This window comes from Rhinoraja longicauda, chromosome 26 (genome assembly GCF_053455715.1).
Source record: "Rhinoraja longicauda isolate Sanriku21f chromosome 26, sRhiLon1.1, whole genome shotgun sequence".
NCBI lineage: Eukaryota > Metazoa > Chordata > Chondrichthyes > Rajiformes > Arhynchobatidae > Rhinoraja > Rhinoraja longicauda.
Genome location: NC_135978.1, coordinates 31,783,680 through 31,807,490, shown reverse-complemented (window position 1 = coordinate 31,807,490; position 23,811 = coordinate 31,783,680). Strand labels below are relative to the sequence as shown.

The following is a 23,811-nucleotide window of genomic DNA, read 5'->3' as shown; positions in this document are numbered from 1 at the left end:
TAAATGCCACCTATTCCTTCTCTCCAGACATGCTGCCTGTCCTGCTGATTTACTCCAGCATTTTGTGTCTATCTATTGGTCAATCAGAAGTTCATAATTCAAATCTCACTTTTAAAAAAACATCGAATCAGGAAAGCAAATAAATAAATTTCATTTGTTCAATGCCTTGCAACATCACAAAGGCATTCCACACACAGAGGTGGTCGGGCGAGGAGAGGAACGTTGTTTAGCGGGGCCCATCCAGTCGAGGGCAACGGAGGAGCCTGAGGCTTACCTGGACCAGGGGCCTCCAGTACATCCAGCACGCAGACTGGACTTTTTAAATTTGTAAATGGCGCCAAAATTTGGCGATGGTTGCTTGAATTTCACGGTGCATACGTGACAATAAAGAACACTTGAATTTAATGCTTTTTCTATAGCAAGTTCCTTTTGGAGCAGGCAGCAACACAGGTGAAAGGAAGGCGACTCTTTCCAAGAATATCGACCGTAACTTGCCCCTTTGACATCAAAAAACAACTCCAGATTACTAAACGCACAGAACTTCATTCTGATTTCATCATATGCTATTTAACTCTGAATTTTATTCTTTTGCACAAAAAGATCACCAGAAGGCTGATGGTCTTACTGGAACAACATTGCAGAGTAAAGGTGCGTAAATTAAAATATATTTAAGCTGTGTCAACTTGCCTTTGTACATTGCACCACGACTTCCAGGAGGTTTACATAGCACAAATTTGTTTAAACGCCCTTGCCCTGTATCCCAACAATGTATCTTCATTTTATGTTCTAAACACAACCTTTTTCAGGAAGTAAACATCTTATTCCAAGTACCATTGTGTGACTGACATTTGTTAATGCTCCTTTTCACCCTTCCTAGAAATCCTCTCTCCAACAACACTGGCATCGAAGGCAAATCTGCTCTTAATAATCCTACATTTGATTGAATGATGAGACTTGGGCTTGCTTGGTTTTACTGAACATTTATTAGACTAATAATTGATTGTTTTTTTTACAGATAGCGTTGAAATTTATACATGTTGAAATCCAAACTTTATTAAACCTTTATGCATCAGGGAGCAGTAACTACGAGATTGACAGGGTTCAAGTTTAAATCCATTACTCTCCCTGATCGGCAGAATAGTCTTTTCTTAAATAATACAGATGGGGAAAAAAGAGACAATGAGAATACAAATAAATCATGTTATGTAGCCCCTTTGTACAGCTGATCGTGTGGAAACCAATCTCAACCCCTAAGCAGCTTAATAATCCTTGCAATATACATATTAACTTGGTTCAACCCATTGAAAGACAAAAGCACAGAGGAATAAATGTGCTCCACATGTTGACAATCTCTTCCACATCCGCTCCAATCTAAAATAGGCTTGTGAGCATGTATGAACACAACCATCTCCTTATTTCCCTTCATGATAAATCATTCCCACCGTGGGAGTTAGATCTAATTGTAGACCACTTGAATGCATTTGAAGTTACCTACCCAATGTCATCTCGTCACCAGGGGAATTAGGGTGGACACCAAGTGCTGATACTCACATATGATTGAAAAGGTGGATGGGAGTTTCAAGCTGGCAGTATTAATACCTTGCATTCAAGTTTAAGCAAGTTGCTACACTGCAAGAAAATCTTGAAGATTACAGTTACCCCAAAGATTAGTTTACAGTAATGTACAGTCCCTTTTAATAAGCAGGGGGGGGGGGGGAATCATACTAGCAAAATCTGATTACACTCCAAGATAGCCACAATGGTCAAGAATGGAAATTTTGTTACTTCTAATCATAAGCTACAAAAGAGACATCAAGACAACTTACATAACTGACAGAGGTCTGACACTTTCCCATTTATTGGCAAATACATTGTTAGCTCAGATGCATGAACCAGGATTGAAGCTATTCCATGCTTTTAATCATAAGCTATGTACATACAAATAAATACACCAGGATAAGGGAGGGAAGTGGAAAAGTTTAAATTTCTTCGACATCATTTGGGAAGACATTCAATATAAGCACCTTGCATTGTTGAAGTATTTGCTTACATCAAAGATCAGTTTGCAACCTTTCAGTGAGCTCCAGCTGGGAAAGGAGGATAGTTTATGAATGGACAAAACACCAAGGACAGTTTGGTGAAAATCTTTCTCAACGTGCAAAACGAGGGGGAAAAAAACAAAAATAGGATAACCTACAACTTGCCTCAGTGCTCTAAATTTCAGAGCAGCTTTTGACAGTTGTAAGTTTGACAGTGATCTTATAAACTGAAGGCTTCTTCACATTTGGCAGATTACAGCAAAAACAAGTTGGTTTTGTCCCAATTAAGGTGCAATCAAACCATTCTCGACATTTCTGGCATGCCAGCCATTTCATCTTCTAAGCAGCAGATTTTCTTTAAACCTACAAATCTTACTTAGCCACAGAATTTTGGTGTATCAAATCCCATAACCTTTTCTGACAAAGAAATTAAAAAGTGGCAATACAATAGCTATCTTCTGCTATTTAAAAAAAAACAACCTTTAAATGAAAAGCAATAAATATCACACAACCAACACCTGCAGTGCAACTGCATACTTCTAGTAGAAAGAATTTGATGTGGGGTAGGGTAGTTTGTAGGTGGGGGGGGGGGGGGTTAAAAGAGTGGAGGGGTGTGGAGAAGAAACGTGAAATTAGTTTCTGAACTAAACAAAAAAAAACTGATGCTTCTGGATAGATTTCTAGTTATCCAGGTCTTCAGGTAGAACCATTCCAGGTATTTATTTTTAATATTTAAAGGCCACTGTTAACCATTTCAGTGCAATGAAAAGAAAGAAAAAGCCTTGTGGGCGTTAAAGCAAGTTTACTGCTACATATACACAGAAGATAAAGTCCATGCAGCCTTTTAGCCATTAAAGGGACAGTGGCTTCCTACCATCAGTGCACAAGTTCATGTTTATCCCCCTTTCTTTTTTAGCCTGACTTGAATAGAAGAATTGCAACCTGACCCAGGTAAAAATAGATGAAATGTTTTGTTTCATGCGTGACATAACTCCCGAAGTTCCTGCCAACTATGCAGTGCCAGGTAGGGTTGTATTTCTTGTCAAATTCCTGCAAGAGATGAAAGATTGCACATTAACCATCAGGGCATTATCACGTGCACAATTGCTGAAAGGTTACCCACTTTGGCGAATGCTGGAGGTACAATGGCAAAAACTGAAGGTTCCAGTTCAGTAGATTAAAACCAAAGCCAGAACAACAATAAAGCTGAAGCTTCGTAAGGCGTTGGTCAGACCGCATTTGGAGTATAGCAAGCTGTTTTGGGCCACATCATTGGAAGGATGTGTTGGTGTTGAAGAGGGTCCAGAGGTAGTTTACGAGAATGATCCCAGGAATGATTGGGTTAACATCTGAGCGTTTGATAGCACTGGACCTTTATTCACTGGAGTTTAGAATGATATGGGGGGGGGGGGGGGGGGAGGGGACCTCTGATACTTACCAAAAATTGAAAGGCCTGGATAGAGTAAATGTAGAGAGGATGTTTCCACTAGGAGGATCAAAGACCAGAGGCCTCAGAATAAAAAGACATACCTTTAGAAAGCAGACGAGAAGGAATTTCTTTAGTCAGAGGGTGGTGAATCTGTGGAATTCATTGCCACAGGTGGCTGTGGAGGCCAGGTCAGTGGATTTTAAGATGGAGCGTAACAGATTCATGATGTGTCAGCAGTTAGGAGATGAAGACAGGGGAATGGGGTTGAGAGGGAAAGACAGATCAGCCATGATAGAATGACAGATTAGACTTTATGGGCCGAATGGCCTAATTCTGCTCCTATAATTTATGAACACAGGCATATAGGTTCCAGAATAAAACATTGAATTCTCCAATTTTAGGTTAACTGTATGGATTGATGACGTTTTGGGTCAGGACTCTTCTTCGGACCGATTGTCGTGGTGGGAAGAGAAAGCTGGAAGAGAGGTGGGGGTGGGGCAATGCCTGGCAAGTGATAGGTGGATAAATGTGGATGGACAAAAGGGACTATGGCTCCTGTGGCAGATGGTTGGACAAAAGTCAGATGAAAAGACAAAGTGTGAGATAAGGAAAGAGGCAAAAACTGTGACTACAAGAGGCATGAATTATGACACCCCCCCCCCCCCCCCCCCGGATACATACCAAATTCTCCCTTTCTGCTTCCACCTACATTCATGCCTCTTATCTCAGTCTTTCCATCTCTGGGCTTCGTCCGACCATCTGCTAATCACACCCTATCCCCTCCCCTTCAGCTGTATCCACCTATCGCTTGCCAGGCTTTGTCCCATCTCTACCAGTTACTCCCCCCCCCCCCCAACACATCTGATCTGCTGAGTTACTCCAGCAATGTGTCCTTCTTTTGTAAGCCAGCAACTGCAGTTCCTCGTATCTAGGCCCCAGGATTATCCACTTAGCAAGTCAGCATGGGCTAGTTGTTTATGCGTCGGAACTTCAGATGCTGGAAGATAGACTCAAAATGCTGGGGTAACTCAGCGGGCCAGATAGCATCCCTGGTGATTAGTGTGCAAAGTTAGAGCACATGGTATTGGGGGTAGGGTATTGGCATGGATAGAGAACTGGTTGGCAGACAGGAAGCAAAGAGTAGGAATTAACGTGTCCTTTTCAGAATGGCAGGCAGTGACTAGTGGGGTGCCGCAAGGCTCGGTGCTGGGACCCCAGTTATTTACAAAAATTAGGGAATTAAATGTAACATCTCCAAGTTTGCGGATGACACAAAGCTGAGTGGCAGTGTGAGCTGCGAGGAGGATGCTATGAGGCTGCAGGGTGACCAGGATAGGTTGGGTGAGTGGGCAGATGTAGTATAATAACATGGATAAATGTGAGGTTATCCACTTTGGTGGCAAGAACAGGAAGGCAGATTATTATCTGAATGGTGTCAGATTAGGAAATGGGGAAGTGCAACGAGACCTGGGTATCCTTGTACATCAGTCACTGAAAGTAAGCGTGCAGGTACAGCAGGCAGTGAAGAAAGCTAATGGCATGTTGGCTTTCATTGTGAGAGGATTTGAGTTTAGAAGCAAGGAGGTCCTACTGCAGTTGTACAGGGTCCTGGTGAGACCACATCAGGAGTAATTGTGTGCAATTTTTGGTTCCTAATTTGAGAAAGGACATTCTTACTATTGAGGGAGTGCAGCGTAGGTTCACCAGGTTAATTTCCGGGATGGCGGGACTGACATACGATGAAAGAATGGGTTGACTGGACTTCTATTCACTGGAATTTATAAGGATGAGAGGGGACCTTATAGAAACATAAAATTCTTAAGGGATTGGACAGGCTAAATGCAGGAAAAATGTTCCCCATGTTGGTGGAGTCCCGAACCAGGGGTCACAGTTTAAGAATAAGGGGTTGGCCATTTAGGACTGAGATGAGGAAAAACTTCTTCACCCCGAGAGTTATGAATCTGTGGAATTCTCTGCCACAGAAGGCTGTGGAGGCCAATTCATTGATGTTTTCGAGAGTTAGATTTAGCCCTTAGGGCTAACGGAATCAATGGATATGGGGAGAAAGCAGGAACGGGATACTGATTTTGGATGATCAGCCATGACCGTATTGAACGGCTGTGCTGGCTCGAAAGGCCGAATGGCCTACTCCTGCACCTATTTTCTATGTTTCTATGAAAAGGAATAGGCGTCGTTTCGGGTCGAGACCCTTTGTCAGATGGGAGAAGGATCTTGACCAGAAATGTCACATTCCCTTTCTCCAGAGATGCTCCCTGGCCCGCTGAGTTACTCCATCATTTTGTGTCTATCTACAGCTATTCATGTTACCCCACCCCCAGACTTCAGTTGGGGGGAGGACAACAAAATCCAAGTTGGAAGAAATGGGTGGGAAGAGAAAGGAGGTTAGGCTTGACGAAATTATCCTTACACAATAGGTCCCAAGCTGAAATGTGTGTTAATCGAGCACGTTTGTTGTGGGCTGTCAACAAGCCAGACATGGAGATGGTTGGGCCAAAGGGGTCACTTCCATTCTGCATCACTCAACAGCTCTAGAAATAGATGGTGAGGCAGTGAAGATACCAGCACTCATTTCGACCAAGAGAATCACCCCTTCCCATTGAGGCACAGAATGTCAGGCCATTTAAAAAGCTCAGCATTATTTTGGATTAATTCTCCCACAACAACAATGCTTCCAAGGTGACTTTGTAATTGTGGAAGGAGGAGGCGGGGGGGGGGGGGGGGGGGGAGGAACAACCAAATGTGTCCTCTTATCTTCCTGAAGGGTGTGCAATGTGGTCCCATTTCCCTCGAGAAAGTGAAACTTTTCAGATGTGTTAATCTGCTGACAAAGGAGGTTAGGCTTGGCTAAATTATCCTCACACACCAGCCCATCACCCAAGCTGAAATGTGTGTGTTAATCGAGCACGATTCCCTTGGACTGTCAGCAAACCAGACATGGTGACGGCTGTAACTGGGTGGGCCAAAGGGGGTCTTTTTGTACATCTTAATAGCTCTAGAAATAGATGGTGGGGCAGTGAAGATACCAGCACTCTGATTGACCAAGAGCACCACTCCCTCACACCCATGGAGGCAGAGTCTGAGGGCACTGGCCATTATTATGGATCATTTCTCCCATCACAACAATGCTTCTCCAGATAAATTTGTAATGGGGGGGGGGTGCATAACCAAACATGCACTGAAGATAGATAAAGTGCTGGATTAACTCAGCGGTCAGGCAGCATCTCTGGAGAAAAGAAATCGACGGTTTTTCGGGTCGAAAACTTTCTTCAGTCCGTCTGATGAAGGGTCTCAACCGAAACGTCACCTATTCCTTTTCTCCAGTGATGCTGCCTGACCTGCTGAGTTACTCCAACATTTTGTGTCTAACATCATTGTATTGTAGCATCTGCAGTTCCTTTCTACATAAATATGGAGTCTACTTTCCTGGAGTGAGTCATACAGTCCTCTAGTGTCAGGACAACAGCCTCCTCTTGAATGTCACAAAAACTAAGGTGCTGATTGTGGACTTTAGAAGGGCTCAACATCCGAGGACGTACACGCCACTGGAGATAAATGGGTCTACTGTGAATAGGGTGAGCAGCTTTAAATACCTGGGAGTCCACATCACAGAGGATCTGACATGGACAACACACATTGCCGCACTGGTGGGTAAGGCAAGGCAGTGCCTTTACCACCTCAGACAGCTGAGGAAATTCAGTGTCTCTGAGGATCCTTCAGTGCTTCTACTCTGGGGCTGTAGAAAGCATCTTGTCCGGCAACATTACAGTCTGGTTTGGGAACAGCTCTGCCCAGGACAGGAAGGCTCTGCGGAGAGTAGTGCGTTCGGCTGAACGCACCATGGGAACTACACTCGCCCCCCTGCAGGACCTATACATCAGGAGGTGCAGATCCAGAGCCAGCAACATTATGGGGGACCCCTACCACCCCAGCAACGGACTGTTCCAGCTGCTACAGTCAGGCAAACGCCTCCGCTGTCACGCTGTGAAAACAGAGAGGATGAGACGGAGTTTCATCCCACAGGCCATCAGGACTGTTAACTCTCATATCACCAGGGACTAATTTAATTTACTGTATTAATTTATTTTTTGTGTTAAATTTTTTTTTCTCTATTCTGTTTTGTAGTTTTAGCACAATCTGCAGGCGTTGCCACTTTCATTTCACTGCACATCTTGTATATGTATGTGACAAATAAACTTGACTTGACTACAGTCAGAAACAGGCCCAACTTGCTCACACTGACCAACACATCCCTTCTACACTAGCCCCACCTGCCTGTGTTTGACTCCTATCCCTCTAAACCTGCTCTATCCATGTGTCTCTTTAATTGCTTCTTAAATATTGCAATGGCCCCCGCCTCAACTACCTCCTCTGGCAGCTTGTTCCATGCACCAGAGAGTGCAATAAGTGCTCCTATTTCCCTTGAGAGAGTGAAACGTTATCAGCGGCGTTAATCTGCTGACAACACTTGCATTTGTGAATCAATTGTTCGCTGGTGCCAAAAGCTGTTTGGTACCATCGCCTGGTCTGGGACATGGGGCGACAAGGCCGCAGCAGTCAACAGTATCTACAGGCATCTGCAAACGCAGCCGCCACGTCATTGTAGAGCAGGGGAGGTTTCTGGAGAATCCCAGGAGAACATCTTCTCCAAAGTCCCAACTGTTGACTGGAGGCGATCCAGGCAGTGTCAAGATGGGGCATTCTTTGTCGTGCGACAGTCAAAGACATATCGTATTAACCGAGAGGGCAGGAAGGGACTGCAGACGCTGGTTTACACCGAAGACAGACACACAGATCTGGAGTAACTCAGCGGGTCAGGCAGCATCTCCGGAGAGAAGGCACCGGATAGCGGCCGGCGGTCTTCCAATATTTCTCAGCCGCCACTGTTAACACTCGAGAGAATTTACCTTTTTGATAAAAGCAGCAATATCCTTTTCGATATTATACTTCTCCATCGCCTGTGTCGCACAGTCAACCGCGTCCTGCTGCATATCCTCGGACATATCAGCATTTTTAATCACCGCTTTCCTATCGGACATCGTGCCTACAACGTTAAACAAAAAACATACCGCATCTAAACATTCAGCTTCCACCTCAAGGGTAAAGGGGACACGACAGATAATCCAGCACTCACGGTGCCTGCCGCTCTGGTGTTGTTAAAGGAACCGGTTATATGTGTGTGTGTGTGTGGGGGGGGGGTAAATATAAAATAAAAATAGACAGATTTGATTGCTGAACTTCTACATTTAACCCTCGAATGAACCGAGCCGGTCCACACACAAACACACTCATTTTTCAAACTTCCTGCACCAGTTACACCCAGAAATTGTAACAGCGCGCACACTCACACCCCCCCACACACACACTACTGCACACCCCACACACACACCCCAACCCCACACACACATCCCCCACACACACCCTACTGCACACACACACCCCACACCCCACCCACACACACCCCACACACACACACCCCACCCACTCACACTACTGCACACCCCAGACACACACCCCAACCCCACCCCCACCCACATCCCCCACACCCTACTGCACACACCCCACACACACACCCCAACCCCACACACACCCTCCTGCACACACACACCCCAACCCCACACACACACTACTGCACACCCCCCCACACACACACTACTGCGCACACACCCCACACCCTACTGCACACCCCACCCACACACACACCCCACACACATCCCCCACACACACACCCCAACCCCACACACACACCCCACCCACACACACACACACCCCAACCCCACACACACCCCCCACACACACTACTGCCTCCCAAACTCATCATCCACGCAGGACGAGACAACGAGGATCCTCCATTTGCAAAAAAAACAACAGGCCGGAAAATGTCTCACAGGGCCAGGGGGACATGTCGGGATTACAGGAAAACCAGGACCTTTCCAAATCCGGACGGAGCAAAAATAAAATATTTTCATTGTGACACCAGGTCACAAACGATGCGCTTCAATCCCCGATGTGGATATTATTGGGGAAAGAGGAGAAAAATAATTACCCCCGGGTCTAATCGCTGATGTATCAACAGCCAAAAGCCAAGGCAACCGGACAGAATGAAGATTTGTTTTTTAAATATCGAAATATATTATTATTATTTCTAACAAAAAATGCTGCATTAAATGCAAGCGTTGCCTGTAATACCCGGCTCCTCCCGACAAGGCAGGGTCACCGTAGCTCAAATAGGTGCACGTTCGCAATCAAGCGGTGACAGAATGCCTCCGAGATTGGTCTGCTCCGTGTGAAGGTGGAGCCCTGCGATTTCTGCAGAGAACCAAGACGGTCCCCTCCCCTTCTCCCTCCCTACCATCCCCTCCTCCCTACCCTCCTCTCCCTCCCTCCCCTCCTCCCTACCAAGAGAACCAAGACGGTCCCCTCCCCTTCCCTACCCTTCTCCCTCCCCTCCTCCCTCCCCTTCTCCCTCCCTACCATCCCCTCCTCCCTACCATCCCCTCCTCCCTACCCTCCTCTCCCTCCCTACCAAGAGAACCAAGACGGTCCCCTACCCTCCCTTCCCTCCCCTTCTCCCTCCCCTCCCCCCCTCCCTACCCTCCCCTTCTCCCTCCCCCCCTACCCTCCCCTCCCTCCCCTCTCCTCCTCCCTCCCCACCAGAAATAAAACCACTGTAAAGAAAATACCCCCCCCCCCCCCCATTAGAACCCAAACTTTATCCAGTCACGTTCCTGGTTCGCCGTAGTGAAGGTTTTGGACCAACTAATCCCAATTCAGCGACGGCCACTCTCCCTCCCTCCCATCTCCCTCCCTCTCCCCCCCCCCCCCCATATCTCCCTCCTTCCCTCCCCCCCATCTCCCTCCCTCCCCCCATCTCCCTCCCCCCCCCCCCCCATATCTCCCTCCCCACACAGCGATCCGCTCGCTGCAGCCTCGCGTAATGCGAGTGAGCGCAATGTACACGCTCGCTCGCTCCCCCCTCCTCGCACAGCGAGTTTGCAAAGACGTCCCCGGCATGAACATTGTGGCATTGCATTGTCGGCATTGCTCCCCCAGACCGACGGGGGAGGGGTGGAGAGGGGGAGGTGGAGAGGGGGGGAGAGGCTTTGAAAGGGGGGGAGAGGCTTTGAAAGGGGGGGGAGAGAGTGATAGAGGGGGGTAAAGGGATAGAGGGGGAGAAGGATAGAGAGAGGGGGGAGAGGGATAGAGGGGGAGAGGGATAGAGAGAGGGGGAGAGGGGGGAGAGGGTTAGAGAGGGGGAGAGGGATAGAGAGGGGGGGAGAGGGATAGAGAGGGATAGAGAGGGGGAGAAACTGCAGCAAATACGTGCACTTTGCATCAACGTTTTGCAAACGCAGTCCCTTTAAAAAAAAAAGAGCTCCGGTCATTTGAAGGCAACTTAAAGCCTGGACATTGTGCCATTGCATTGCTCCCCCAGACCGACGGGAGGGGGGTGGGGGTGGAGAGGGGTTGAGAGGGGGGGGGGGGATAGAGAATAAAAATAGAGAATACAACCAAGGCTGAGATAAACAAGCGCACTGATGCAATGCGCGGTTTGCGGGAGATTGTCTCACCTTCCCCAGTATTGGTCTCTCCAGTCAAGATGTGCTTTTGTTTTGTTTAATTCCCCTGTAGTCTCTCTCTCTCTCTCTCTCGCTCTCTCTCTCTCTCTCTCGCCCCCGGTGCGATCTGCTGTTTAGTGACAACCCGCCCCTTTCGCGTCCCTTCTAATACAGCCGGTCCCTGCACCGCCTGCCCCCCTCCATTGGCTGCCCGACCGCCGGCCTCCCCAGTCCTTGCATTTTCCGCTTGCCTGTGTGCTCCTACATTCTGTTTCAACCCACAATGCAGAGCACTCGGGCAAACTTGCTCACAAATCCAGCAGTCACGGTTGCAACAGGCAGCTCAGCGAGGGTGGATGGGCACAAAACGTGGGCTGGGATCACTCAGCGGGACTGGCAGCATCTCTGGAGAGAGGGAATGGGTCAAGACCCTTCTTCATGGAAGGAATGGGCGACGTTTCGGGTTGAGACCCCGAGTTACTCCAGCTTCTAAACCAGCATCTGCAGCTCCTTCCCTCTGGAAGGCGACTCCAGACTGTCAAAGCGGCCACAGCCAGACATAAAAACAGCTTGTTTCCATGAGTGATAGCTCTACTCAATAACTAAAGTCTGTAGTCAAAGTCTTTTTTGCTCTGGTTTATTTTCACCCACATATTTAGACTGTAATGGTGTATCCTTATTGTTTTGATGTGTTTATGCTTTATTCTTAATTGTTAACTGTATGTTTATGTTGTCATTTGTGAGCGGAGCACCAAGGCACATTCCTTGTATCTGCACATACTTGGCCAATAAACTTATTCATTCATTCATTCATACAGTAAGGGTGTCACAGGCGTTATGGGGAGAAGGCAGGAGAATGGGGTTGAGAGGGAAAGGTAGATCAGCGACAATTGAATGGCGGAGTAGATTTGCTGGACTGAATGGCCTTATTCTGCTACTAGAACCTGTGAACTTCAGAAGAAGCAAAGTACTCGGTTGCAAAAAACAAAATGCAATGGTTTAGTTTAATTTAGAGATAATTTAGAGCACCTAAACAGGCCCTTCGGCCCACAAAGTGCACTGACCAGTGATCTCCACATACTAACACTATCCTACACACACACTAAGGACAATTTACATTTATCCCTGCCAATTAACGTACAAACCTGTACGTCTTTGGAGTGGAAGGAAACCGAAGATCCCGGAGAAAATCCACCTGGTCACGGGGAGAACGTGCAAACTCCACAGAGAGAGCACCCGTTGTCAGGATTGAACCCGGGTCTCTGGCAACTCTACAGCTGTGCCACCGTGTGTTATATTAACTTGGCTGATGCTGACAAATCGGCTGGGAGTTGATTGTAGAAAAAGATCCAGGTTTAACGTGGGGGCAGCAATGTTTGCAAATGTAGCGTTTCATCTGTGGCGATCAGCTCTGCAGAGACAAATTAATCGCATTGCTAACGCCAGTTACAGCGCACAAAACTGGAGTAACTCAGTGGGTCAGGCAGCATCTGTGGAGGAAAAGCGTGGCGGTTCAGTGTTTGCAACAAGCGAGGCGTTGTAAAACTTACAGCTGAGGTGCAGACAAACCTTCAGAGTGAGGTCATACAAGCACAGAAATAGTCCCTTCGGCCCAACCCATCCCTGCCGACCAAGGTGGACCATCTAAACCCATTTGGCCCATATCACTCAAAGACTTTCCTGTCAATGTACCTGTCCAAACGTCTTTTAAATGCTGTTTTAGTACCTGCCTCAACTAACTCTTCTGGCAGCTAGTCCTATCTAACCACCACCCTCTGAGTGAATATGTTGCCCCTGATATTCCTAATATTACCTGCCTCAACTCAGGTGAGGAGAAGATTTAATAGGGACCAGAGGGGCAATTTTTTTACACAAAGGGTGGTAGGTGTTTGGAATAAACTGCTGGAGGAGGTAGTTGCGGCAGGTACTGGCACAATGTCTAAGAAAAGTTTGGACAGGTACAAGGATAGGTTAGGTATAGAGGGATTTGTGCCAAACGCAGGCAGGTGGGACTAGTATAGGTGGGGCATGTTTGTCAGCTTGGGCCGAAGGGCCTGTTTCCACGCTGTATGACTCTATGATGAAGTGGATGCCAGTTTTCCTCAAGATGGTTGTTGGTGGAGGAGGTGCAAGTCTGATGGGGAGAACAAAAGGAATGTTAGGGAAAGTCTGGAGATCAGGAGATTGGATGACACAGAGGTGACCGTGCCAGCTGAAAGAGTTCCAGGGTCAGATCCACAGTGGCACAATGATATAGCAGTTCATGTTGCTTCTTCATGGACTCAGGATCCTGGAATTGATGGGGATCTCAGGAGCTGTGCTGAGTGATGTGCATGTTCTTCCCAAGTGGTTTCTCCAGTTTCCTCTCACATTCCAAAGATGTGCTGGTAGGTTTAGAGATACAGCGCAGAAACAGGCCCTTCGGCCGACCGGGTCCGCACCGACCAACGATCCCCGCACATTAACACTATCCTACACCCACGAGGGACAATTTTTACATTTACCAAGCCAATTAACCTACAAACCTGTACTATGGGGAAAACCCACACAGGGGAACGTACAAACTCCGTACAGACAGCACCCGTAGTCGGGATCGAACCCGGGTCTCTGGCGCTGCATTTCCTGTAAGGCAGCAACTCTACTGCTGGGCCACCGTGACCGCCCGTTAACTTAGTTTAATTAATTGTCACGTGTACCAAGGTGAAAAACATTATTTCTTGTCTGTGATCTGCAGTGTTCTCACCCATTCAACTGTCTTGTCCAGCTCCCCTGAAGTTATTTACATGCCTCTCCCTACACACAATGCCACCCACTTTGTACACTCATTAAACTTTAAAATTTGACCATGTGAAAGTGTCAGCCAAATATGTGTAGCTGGGCCTTAGCCAGGGTGTCAGAGGTTATGGGGAGAAGGTAGGAGAATGGGGTTGAAATGGAAAGATAGATCGGCCATGATTGAATGGCGGAGTAAACTTGATGGGCCAAATGGCCTAATTCTGCTCTTTATAAACCAACAATAAACTTGAAAGTGCACACCACCAGACTCAGGAACAGCTTCTTCCCCTCTGCTATCAGGCTTCTGAACGGTCCTTCCATAAGCTAGGGTACTGTCCGATTCACCTCTACCCCATTGTGGACATTGGACTCTGTCCATGGAACTGATGCGCGACAATGCTGAAAACTACATTGCGGACTCTGCATGTAGCCCTTTGGTCCGTCTGTTGTACTTGAGTTTGATCTGATTGTAGTTACACTGATGAGCCGAAACATTATGACCACATGCCTAATGTGCTGTTTGTCCTCCATGTGCCGCCAAAACAGCGCCGACCCGCTGAGGCATGGGCTCTACAGGCCCCTGAAGGTGTCCTGTGGTATCTGGCACCAAAACATTAGCAGCAGATCCTTCAAGTCCTGTAAGTTGCGAGGTGGAGCCGCCATGGATCGGACTTGTCGATCCAGCACATCCCACAGATGCTCAATCGGATTAAGATGTGGAGAATTTGGAGGCCAGGGCAACACCATGAACACTTCATCATGTTCCTCAAACCATCCCCGAACAATGTGTGCAGTGTGGCAGGCTGCTGAAAGAGGCCACTGCCATCAGGGAATACCATTGCCATGAAGGGGTGTACCTGGTCTGCAACGATGTTTAGGTGGGTGACACGTGTCACATTGACGTCCACATGAATGGCCGGACCCAGGGTTTCCCAGCAGAACATTGCCCAGAGCATCACACTCCCTCCACCGGCTTGTCGGCTTCCCACAGGTCTGTACAGGTTTGTCAGTTAATTGGCTTTGGTGAAAATTGCAAATTATCCCCTAGTGTGTGTAGAATAGTGTTAGTGTGCGGGGATCGTTGGTCAGCGTGGACTTGGTGGGCTGAAGGGCCTGTTTCCGCGCTGTATCTCTAAAACTAAACTGTCAATGAAATAAAGTTGCACGACTGCTATACACTTGTGCTGTATCTGAGATGCTTATCTCATTTGTATCAAAGTGCTTATGTACAGTGATACTTGTACTGAACTGGTGTAGGAAGATAACTGCAGATGCTGGTACAAATCGAAGGTATCACAAAATGCTGGAGTAACTCAGCAGGTCAGGCAGCATCTCAGGAGAGAGGGAATGGGTGATGTTTCTGGTCGAGACCCTTCTTCAGACTGATGTCAGGGGGGCGGGACAAAGAAAGGATATAGATGGAGACAGGAAGACAGAGGGAGAACTGGGAAGGGGGAGGGGAGAAGGGGGAAAAGAGAGAGACAGAGGAACTATCTAAAGTTGGAGAAGTCAATGTTCATACCGCTGGGCTGCAAGCTGCCCAAGCGAAATATGAGGTGCTGTTCCTCCAATTTCTGGTGGGCCTCACTATGGCACTGGAGGAGGCCCATGACAGAAAGGTCAGACTGGGAGTGGGAGGGGGAGTTGAAGTGCTCAGCCACCCGGGGAGATCAGGTTGGTTAAGGCGGACTGAGCGAAGGTGTTGAGCGAAACGATTGCCGAGCCTGCGTTTGGTTTCGCCGATGTAGAGAAGTTGACATCTGGAACAGCGGATACAATAGATGAGGTTGGAGGAGGTGCAGGTGAACCTCTGCCTCACCTGGAAAGACTGTTTGGGTCCTTGGATGGAGTTGAGGGGGGAGGTAAAGGGACAGGTGTTGCAGCTCCTGCGGTTGCATTCCTTGGATGGAGTTGGACTTGTACTGAACTGTAGACAAAAATGAATTTCACTACCTTGGTACATGTGACAATAAAGTAATTAAAATAAAAGGAATTAAAATGTTATCTTGACATGACATGACAATAACAAAGCCTGGCAAGTGCTAGGTGGTGGTGGGGGGGGGGTTGATTGGCAGAGACTGTGAGAGAAGGAAAGAAGAGGCATGAATGTGGGTGGAAGGGGGAAGGGAGAATTTGGTCTGCATGCAGATGGGGAAGAGAGGAGGGGGCTGTTGGTTGTTTGTGCTTTTCACAATGCATGCCTCTTTCATTATCACACCCTTTTTGTCTTTTCATCTCTGGCTTTTGTCCAACCCTCCACTAATTAAACCTGTATTCCCCTATCACTTAGTTAGACACAAAATGCTGGAGTAACTCAGCGGGTCAGGCAGCATCTCTGGAGAGAAGGAATGGGTGACGTTTCGGGTCGAGACCCTTCTTCTGAAGAAGTTCTGAAGAAGGGTCAACCAGTAATGTCACCCATTCATTCTCTCCAACGATTTATTATTGTTTGCTTATTTGTTGTGTCAAGATAAAATTTTAATTGCAAAAGATTTTTCAATGGTTCAATTCTTCTGAAGAAGGGTCTCGACCTGAAGCCTCATCCATTCTTTCTCTCCAGAGATGCTGCCTGTCCCGTTGATTTATTCCAGCATTTTGTGTCTATCTACGGTTAAAACCAGCATCTGCAGTTCCTTCTGACACAATAACAAATCGTTTACCAACCATGTTAGCATGTCACAAGGCAGTAATTCAAAACGATTACAATGTTAGGTCATTAAAGCAAAGTTTACGTGGTTTATTGGGTCATCAAAACCTGGACATTGAATTCATGTCTTAATGCTGCTCGATGTTTGTAATAAAAATAACATGTTTTCCCCACATTATTATGCAGTCGGTGCTGTGGAACAAATAAAATGGTGTCAAATTACAAAGCAAAGTAAAGGGCCTGGACATAAGGGTTGGAGAAGTGATGAGAGGGAATATAGAAATGGCAGATAAATTGAACATTTTTGCATCAGTCTTCACAGTGGACACCAGCAACGTGCCACAAATTCAAGAGAGTAGGAGGGTGGAAAAGGGGCTTGGGTAGGGTTGCCAACTGTCCCGTATTAGCTGGGACATCCCGTATATTGGGCTAAATTGGTTTGTCCCGTACGGGACCGCCCTTGCCCCGTATTTGGCCCGGGAGACGCTGTAGGCCCGGGGGCCACTGTAGGCCCGGACAGTATAGGCCCGGACACTGTAGGCCCGGACACTGTAGGCCCGGGGGCCACTGTAGGCCCGGACAGTATAGGCCTGTACACTGTAGGCCCGGACACTGTAGGCCCAGACACTGTAGGCCTGGACACTGTAGGCCCGGACACTGTAGGCCCGGGGGCCACTGTAGGCCCGGACAGTGTACGCCCGGAGTCCCGGGCAGCGCCTAACAGAGGTTGCATAGCATCTCACCTCCCGGCCCGGGCGGCCGCTATTGGTGGAGCGGGAGCACGTGGCAACTGGCGGAGAGGTCACGTGGGGCACAGGGCGGTGACGTCACCCTTTGTCCCTTATTTGGGAATGAGAAGGTTGGCAACCCTAGGCTTGGGAAACTGAAAGCTCTGAAAGTGGATGTCACATGGACCAGATGGATTGCACACCAGCACTCTGAAAGAGGTGGCTTTAGAGATTGTGAAGGCATTAGTGTGATCTTTCAAAAATCACTGGAGTCAGAAGTGGTTCCAGACGATTGGAAAATTGCAAATATTACTCCGCTGTTCAAGAAGGGAGCGAAGCAGAAGGGTGGAGACTGTAGGCCGGTTAGAATGACTTCAGTGATTGGTAAGATTTTAGAGTCCATTATAAAGGATGATATTTCTGAGTACTTAGAAGCACACACTAAAATAGGCCAAAGTCAGCATGGCTCGGTGAAAGGCAAACCTTGCCTGACGAACCTGTTGGAATTATTTGAGGAAGTAGATAGCAGCATAGACAAAGGATTGCCAGAGGGCTGTGGATCTGTGGAATTCTTTGCCACAGAAGGCTGTGGAGGCCAAGTCGCTGGATATTTTGTAAGGCAGAGATTGACAGATTGACTTGACTGGTACGGGTGTCAGGAATTATGGGGAGAAGGCAGGAGAATGGGGTTGAGAGGGAGAGATAGATCAGCCACGATTGAATGGCGGAGTAAAGTTGATGGGCCGAATGGCCTAATTCTGCATCTATCACTTACGAACATTAAATAAATGCCAATGTGATAGCTATTAAAGCATTATTTAAAATAATAGAAATCTTGTTTTTATGAATGAATAAATTGCAAGTGGAATATTAGTTTTTCACACATTAGGCTACTTCAATCCTATCTAGAATGGAAATACTCTTTTTTTCCTGATTGCAAATGTTTTTAGTGCAAATGAATTTGGAAAATCTCAAAGCAGTTTCCAGCAGATAAAGGCTATGGCATCAATCACTCTAAATTTGGCCTTGTGCCACGTCAGTGCACAGCTGGCTGGGGTAACGCAGGGAGGGGTTTGTCGAACAGGTGCAGTAGGTGCCACTGTTGTGGATCAGCAGGCTATTATTGCAGCGCAATGAGCATTTTATGCAGCTTTCGTAAACCCCACAGTCCACAGTCCTTGTTTCAGGTCAGTTTCGTTTATTGTCACGCCTACCGAGGTACAGTGGAAAGCTTTTGTTGCATGCTATCCAGACAGCGGAATGACAGAACATGATTACAATTAAGCATTTATAGTGTAGAGAAACATGACAAGGGAATAGCGTTTAGTGCAAGGCAAAGCCAGTAAAATCCAATCAAGTGTGTAGGAAACAAACTGCAGATGCTGGTTAAAATCGACGGTAGACACAAAATGCTGGAGTAACTCAGCGGGTCAGGCAGCATCTCTGGAGAGAAGTCCAATCAAGGATAGTCCGAGGGTCACCACAGAGGTAGATAGTAGTTCAGCACTGCTCTCTGGTTGCGGTAGGAGGATTCAGTTGCCTGATAACAGCTGGTATTTAACATAGGAATTATTAACATGGAAACGTGTTCATCTGTGATAGCCAACAACCCCAAGACCCCAAAAGGATGGTGCACTTGGATACAGGTGATCCAGAGGAAGGAACAGCAGATGCTGGTTGAAACTGAAGATAGACACAAAAAGCTGGAGTAACTCAGCGGGCCAGACAGCATCTCTGGAGAGAAGGAATAATTAACGTTAATAATCGCCATCTTTGTTTGTGTCTATCTCCAACAAGTAATGTACATGGATGAGCACAACTGGCCAGATGTTATCTCCCCACTGCTGCCACTACACGTTACGAGCCTCCCCACTTCCCATTCTGTAGGCTGGGTCTGAACTTCACATGAGGTCGACTCAGCGGGTCAGGCAGCATCTCTGGAGGAAGAGGATGGGTGACGTTTCAGGTCGGAACCCTTCTTCAGACTGAAGAGTCAAGTCTAAAGAAGGACCCCAAACCGAAACATCACCCATCCTTTATATCCAGAGTTGCTACATGACCTGCTGACTTACTCCAGCACTTTGTGTCTATCTTTGGTATAAACCAGCATCTGTAGTCATAGAGTGATGCAGCGTGGAAACAGCCCTTCGGCCCAACTTGCCCACACCAGCCAACATGTCCCAGCTTACACTAGACCCACCTGCCCACGTTTGGCCCATATCCCTCCAACCCTGTCCTATTCATGTACCTATCTAACTGTTTCTTAAGTGTAATTTTTTTAATATATAAACTCCTCCAGGGATTCACTTGATCCCAGCTGCCTTTATCTGTCTCATGTATCCTTCTTATTCCTAGCCTCAATTTCCGTGGTCAGCCAAGCTTCCTTACATTTGCCTGCCGTGCCCTTCACTCTAACAGGGATGTGTGTCTCCTGAGCTCTTGTCAGACCCCTTTTTATAAACATCCCACTTGGCTGATGTTCCTTTCCCCTCCAACACCCTGCTCCAATCAACTTTCTCTCATCTCCTCAAAGTTGGCCTTACCCCAATTTAGCATTTGAACACGTGGGCCATCTCTGTCCCTATCCATTGCTCTCTTAAACCTAATCCAACAGTGGTCACTGATCCCAAAAGGCTCCTCCACGAACACTCCATTCACTTGCTCTTCCCAATTTCCCAAGAAATTTCCCGTTCTTTGTTTCTACAATCACATGAGCCTGATCCCATAACCATCCACCTCTGATTTACTTCTCCCCCTCAAAGTTCCACCACCCAACATTATGCCAGTCTGAATCATTCTTTCCATTCCATGATGTTCCCTTCAATGATATATATTCCACTGAATGTTGTAGCATTTATCCTTTGCCTGTGCACTGTAGCCTGCTTGATTGTAATCATGTATCGTCTTTTCGCTGACTGGATGTCATGCGAGCAAAAGCTGTTCACTGTACCTCGGTACACGTGGCAATAATACACTAAACTAAACTAAAAGGCCCCAACCCCTCCCAAATTTCCATCGAAGTGCCAGGTTCCAAAATGCTTTCCCTCTCTCACCATCCCTCCCCCTTCCCAGTTCTCCGACCAGTCTGACTATCCCCAATGACGAGAGAGAAAAAGAGAGAGAGAGAGAGGGAGAGGGGGAGAGGGGGAGAGAGGGAGGGAGAGAGGGAGAGAGGGAGAGAGGGAGAGAGGGAGAGAGGGGGAGAGGGGGAGAGAGGGAGAGAGGGAGAGAGGGAGAGAGGGAGAAAGGGAGAAAAGGGAGAAAAGGGAAAGGGGAGGGAGGGAGAGGGAAAGAGGGGGAGAGGGGGGTGGGAAGGGGAGAGAGAGAGATATGGGGAGAGAGAGAGATATGGGGAGAGAGAGAGAGAGAGAAAGAGAGAGAGAGAGAGAGAGAAACAATGCACTTGCCTGAAACTCACCACAGCATCCTGCAATCCATCCGAGCTTCATTTGTTGAAATAATAAAATATTGAACCTCCCGATACCTAACTTCGACTATTCTTTGACCAGGTACGGACCACTTGAAGCTCCCCTTCAGCTGGACAAGCCACTTTAGCCTGCTGTTCCTTGACCCATTTCTCCGTAAAATCAGCACTGAATGACTCAGCATTCACAGTTCTCCAGGGTGAAGTGTTCTAAAGATTCATCTGACCTCACCGTCACAGAAGAAATCTTTCCTCATTCCAGTTTATAATGTAGGAGCCCTTGCCCAGCAACTGTGTTCCCCTCATTGCCAAGAGGGGAATAGATAGGGTGAATGCACAGAGTCTTTTACCCAGAGTAGGTGTATCAAGAACCAGAGGACTAGCTGAGATGTGGTATCTTGGTCGGTTTGGACTTTGGATTTTTACTTTGTAATGGGGCCAAAGTATGGCGACTGCTTCTGTGGATTGGGCAAAATAATGTCACTGTGCTGTGCATATGTGACAATAAAGAGCCTTTTTCTGTACTATGTGCGATTGAGGGTGTGCAGCGTAGGTTCACCGTTAATTCCTGGGATGGGGGGGACTGTCTTGTGTTGAAACACTGGAGCGACTGGGCTTGTATGCACTGGAATTTAGAAGGATGACAATAGACAATAGACAATAGGTGCAGGAGTAGGCCATTCAGCCCTTCGAGCCAGCACCGCCATTCAATGCGATCATGGCTGATCACTCTCAATCAGTACCCCGTTCCTGCCTTCTCCCCATACCCCCTCACTCCGCTATCCTTAAGAGCTCTATCCAGCTCTCTCTTGAAAGCATCCAACGAACTGGCCTCCACTGCCTTCTGAGGCAGAGAATTCCACACCTTCACCACTCTCTGACTGAAAAAGTTATTCCTCATGTCCGTTCTAAATGGCCTACCCCTTATTCTTAAACTGTGGCCCCTTGTTCTGGACTCCCCCAACATTGGGAACATGTTTCCTGCCTCTAATGTGTCCAATCCCCTAATTATCTTATATGTTTCAATAAGATCCCCCCTCATCCTTCTAAATTCCAGTGTATACAAGCCTAATTGCTCCAGCCTTTCAACATACGACAGTCCCGCCATTCCGGGAATTAACCTAGTGAACCTACGCTGCACGTTTACATGTTCTGTTGTGCTGCTTCAAGTTACAATTTCATTGTTCTGTCTGGAACATATGACAATAAAACACTCTTGACCCATGACTCAACATCTAAGCATCCAGATCTCTCTGGGTTAGATATTACTCACAGCACCTTCGATTATTCCAACAGCAAAACCAGATCCTCAGCTCGGGAACATAGGTTGAAGGTGAGAGGGGAAAGATTTAATAGCAACCTTTTCACACAGAAGGTGGTGGGTATATGGAATGAGCTGCCAGGTTTGACAACAGCATTTAAAAGACATTTGACCATGTTCGTGGATAAGGTTCAGAGGAATATGGGCCAGATGCGGGTAAACGGGACTCGCGTAGATGGGACATCTTGGACATGTTGGGCCGAAGGACATGTTTCTGTGCTCAATGGTTAAGCAGGCTTGTAGCACACGAGGATCTTATAGAGGGGTACAAAACCATTAGAGGAATAGATCGGGTAGATGCACAGCCTCTTGTCCAGAGTAGGGGAATCGTGAACCAGAGAAAAAGGGTTTAAGGTGAGGTGGGGGGGAAAGATTTAACAGGAACCTGAGGGGTAACCTTTTCACACAAAGGATGGTGTGTGCATGGAACGAGCTGCCGGAGGAGGTAGTTGATGCTGGTACTATCACAATGTTTAAGAAACATTTGGACAGGTACATGGATAGGGCAGGTTTAGAGGGATATGGGCCAAACACAGGCAGGTGGGATTAGTGTTGGGACATGTTGGTCGGTGTGGGCAAGTTGTGCCACAGTGCCTGTTTCCTGCTGTATGACTCCATTACAAGACTTTCCCATTGGAACCCATCCTAACAACATCCAGCCTGTCAAGCCACATCACAATGCTACTGTATATTTCCACAGCACTCTTTTACACTCCAGGCTGGAGGACTTTTCTAACACACCTGGTCGTCCCAGGAGGGAGTGACAATTACATGATAAACAAGTCAGATGTGGACACATGGAACTGCAGATGCTGGTATCTTGCACAGACAACCAAGAGCTGGAGGAACTCAGAGGCAACTTCTCAGGAGGGAAATGGATAGGCCACGTTTCAGGTCGGGACACTTCATCAGTCTGAAGGGTCCCCATCCCAAAAGTCACCTATCCATGTCCTGCACAGATGCTGACTGACCTGTTGAGTTACTCCAGCACTTTGTGTTCTGATAAACAAGCCAAACTAAACACAGAAAATGCTGGAAAACACTCAGGTCAGGCAGTTGAGAGAAAAGATTTACTTTGTGAGTTGAAGAACCTCCGTCAGGTGAGCGGCACGGTGGCGCAGTGGCAGAGTTGCTCCATCGACTCCTTTAAGTCCAGGCTCAAAACCTATTTCTACTCCCTAGCGTTTGAGGCCCTCTGAGGGGGCGCTGTGAACTGTTTATGTATGTGCTGTTATGTTTGTGTGCCATTGTATGTTCGTTCTTAGTACCTGAACTGATGTACAGCACTTTGGTCAACGTGGGTTGTTTTTAAATGTGCTATACAAATAAAATTGACTTGACTTGACAGCTCCAGAGACCCGGGATCGATCCTGACTACAGGCGCTGTCCGTACGGAGTTTGTACGCTCTCACGGTGACCGCGTGGGTGCTCCGGACTCCTCCCACATTCCAATGACGTGTGGGTTTGCAGGTTAATTTACCAGTAAGATTGTAAACTGTCGCTGGTGTGTAGGGTAGTGTCAGTGGACGTTGTGATCACTGGTCGGCGCGGGCTCGCTGTTTCGGTGTTGTATCTCTAAAGTCTAAAACCTAAAGTCAACTGGGAAAAGAGAAAATAAGTTGGAGTAGGTTGGGGAGGGATGGAGAGACAGGCTGAGCATCGAGCAAGGGATCACCTTGCACCTTGCGGCACGGTGGCGCAGAGGTAGAGTTGCTGCCTTGAAGCGAATGCAGCGCTGGAGACCCGGGTTCCATCCCGACTACGGGTGCTGTCTGTACGGAGTTTGTACGTTCTCCCCGTGACCACGTGGGTCACGTGATGTGCGGGGCAGTGACGTCACCTTGTCCCGTATTTGGCAGTGAGAAGGTTGG

At 47.5% G+C, this 23,811-nt stretch overlaps 1 protein-coding gene across 2 annotated transcripts; it reads right to left on the bottom strand.

Moving 5' to 3' along the window:
• Positions 1–964: 964 nt before the first annotated feature.
• Positions 965–11,215, bottom strand: dynll2b (dynein, light chain, LC8-type 2b). Of its 2 annotated transcripts, none has more exons than XM_078422112.1 (3): positions 11,058–11,215; positions 8,394–8,530; positions 965–3,089 (listed from the first exon to the last, which is right to left on the bottom strand). In XM_078422112.1, the coding sequence occupies exons 2-3, from the start codon at positions 8,523–8,525 to the stop codon at positions 2,952–2,954; spliced, it is 270 nt and encodes an 89-aa protein (XP_078278238.1). In that variant the 5' UTR covers positions 8,526–8,530; positions 11,058–11,215; the 3' UTR covers positions 965–2,951. The 2 variants fall into 2 exon arrangements, with proteins under 2 accessions (XP_078278238.1, XP_078278239.1); XM_078422113.1 differs by lacking the exon at positions 11,058–11,215 and adding an exon at positions 9,533–9,699.
• Between the last annotated feature and the right edge of the window lie 12,596 nt (positions 11,216–23,811).

What these genes read in the sequence shown, in the direction of transcription:
- dynll2b (XM_078422112.1), bottom strand. Translation starts at nt 8,525, where the DNA reads ATGTCCGATAGGAAAGCGGTGATTAAAAATGCTGATATGTCCGAGGAT. An exon ending in TTGCTGCTTTTATCAAAAAG is followed by an intron (nt 3,090 to 8,393) that starts GTAAATTCTCTC and finishes CATCTCTTGCAG; the next exon opens with GAATTTGACAAGAAATACAA.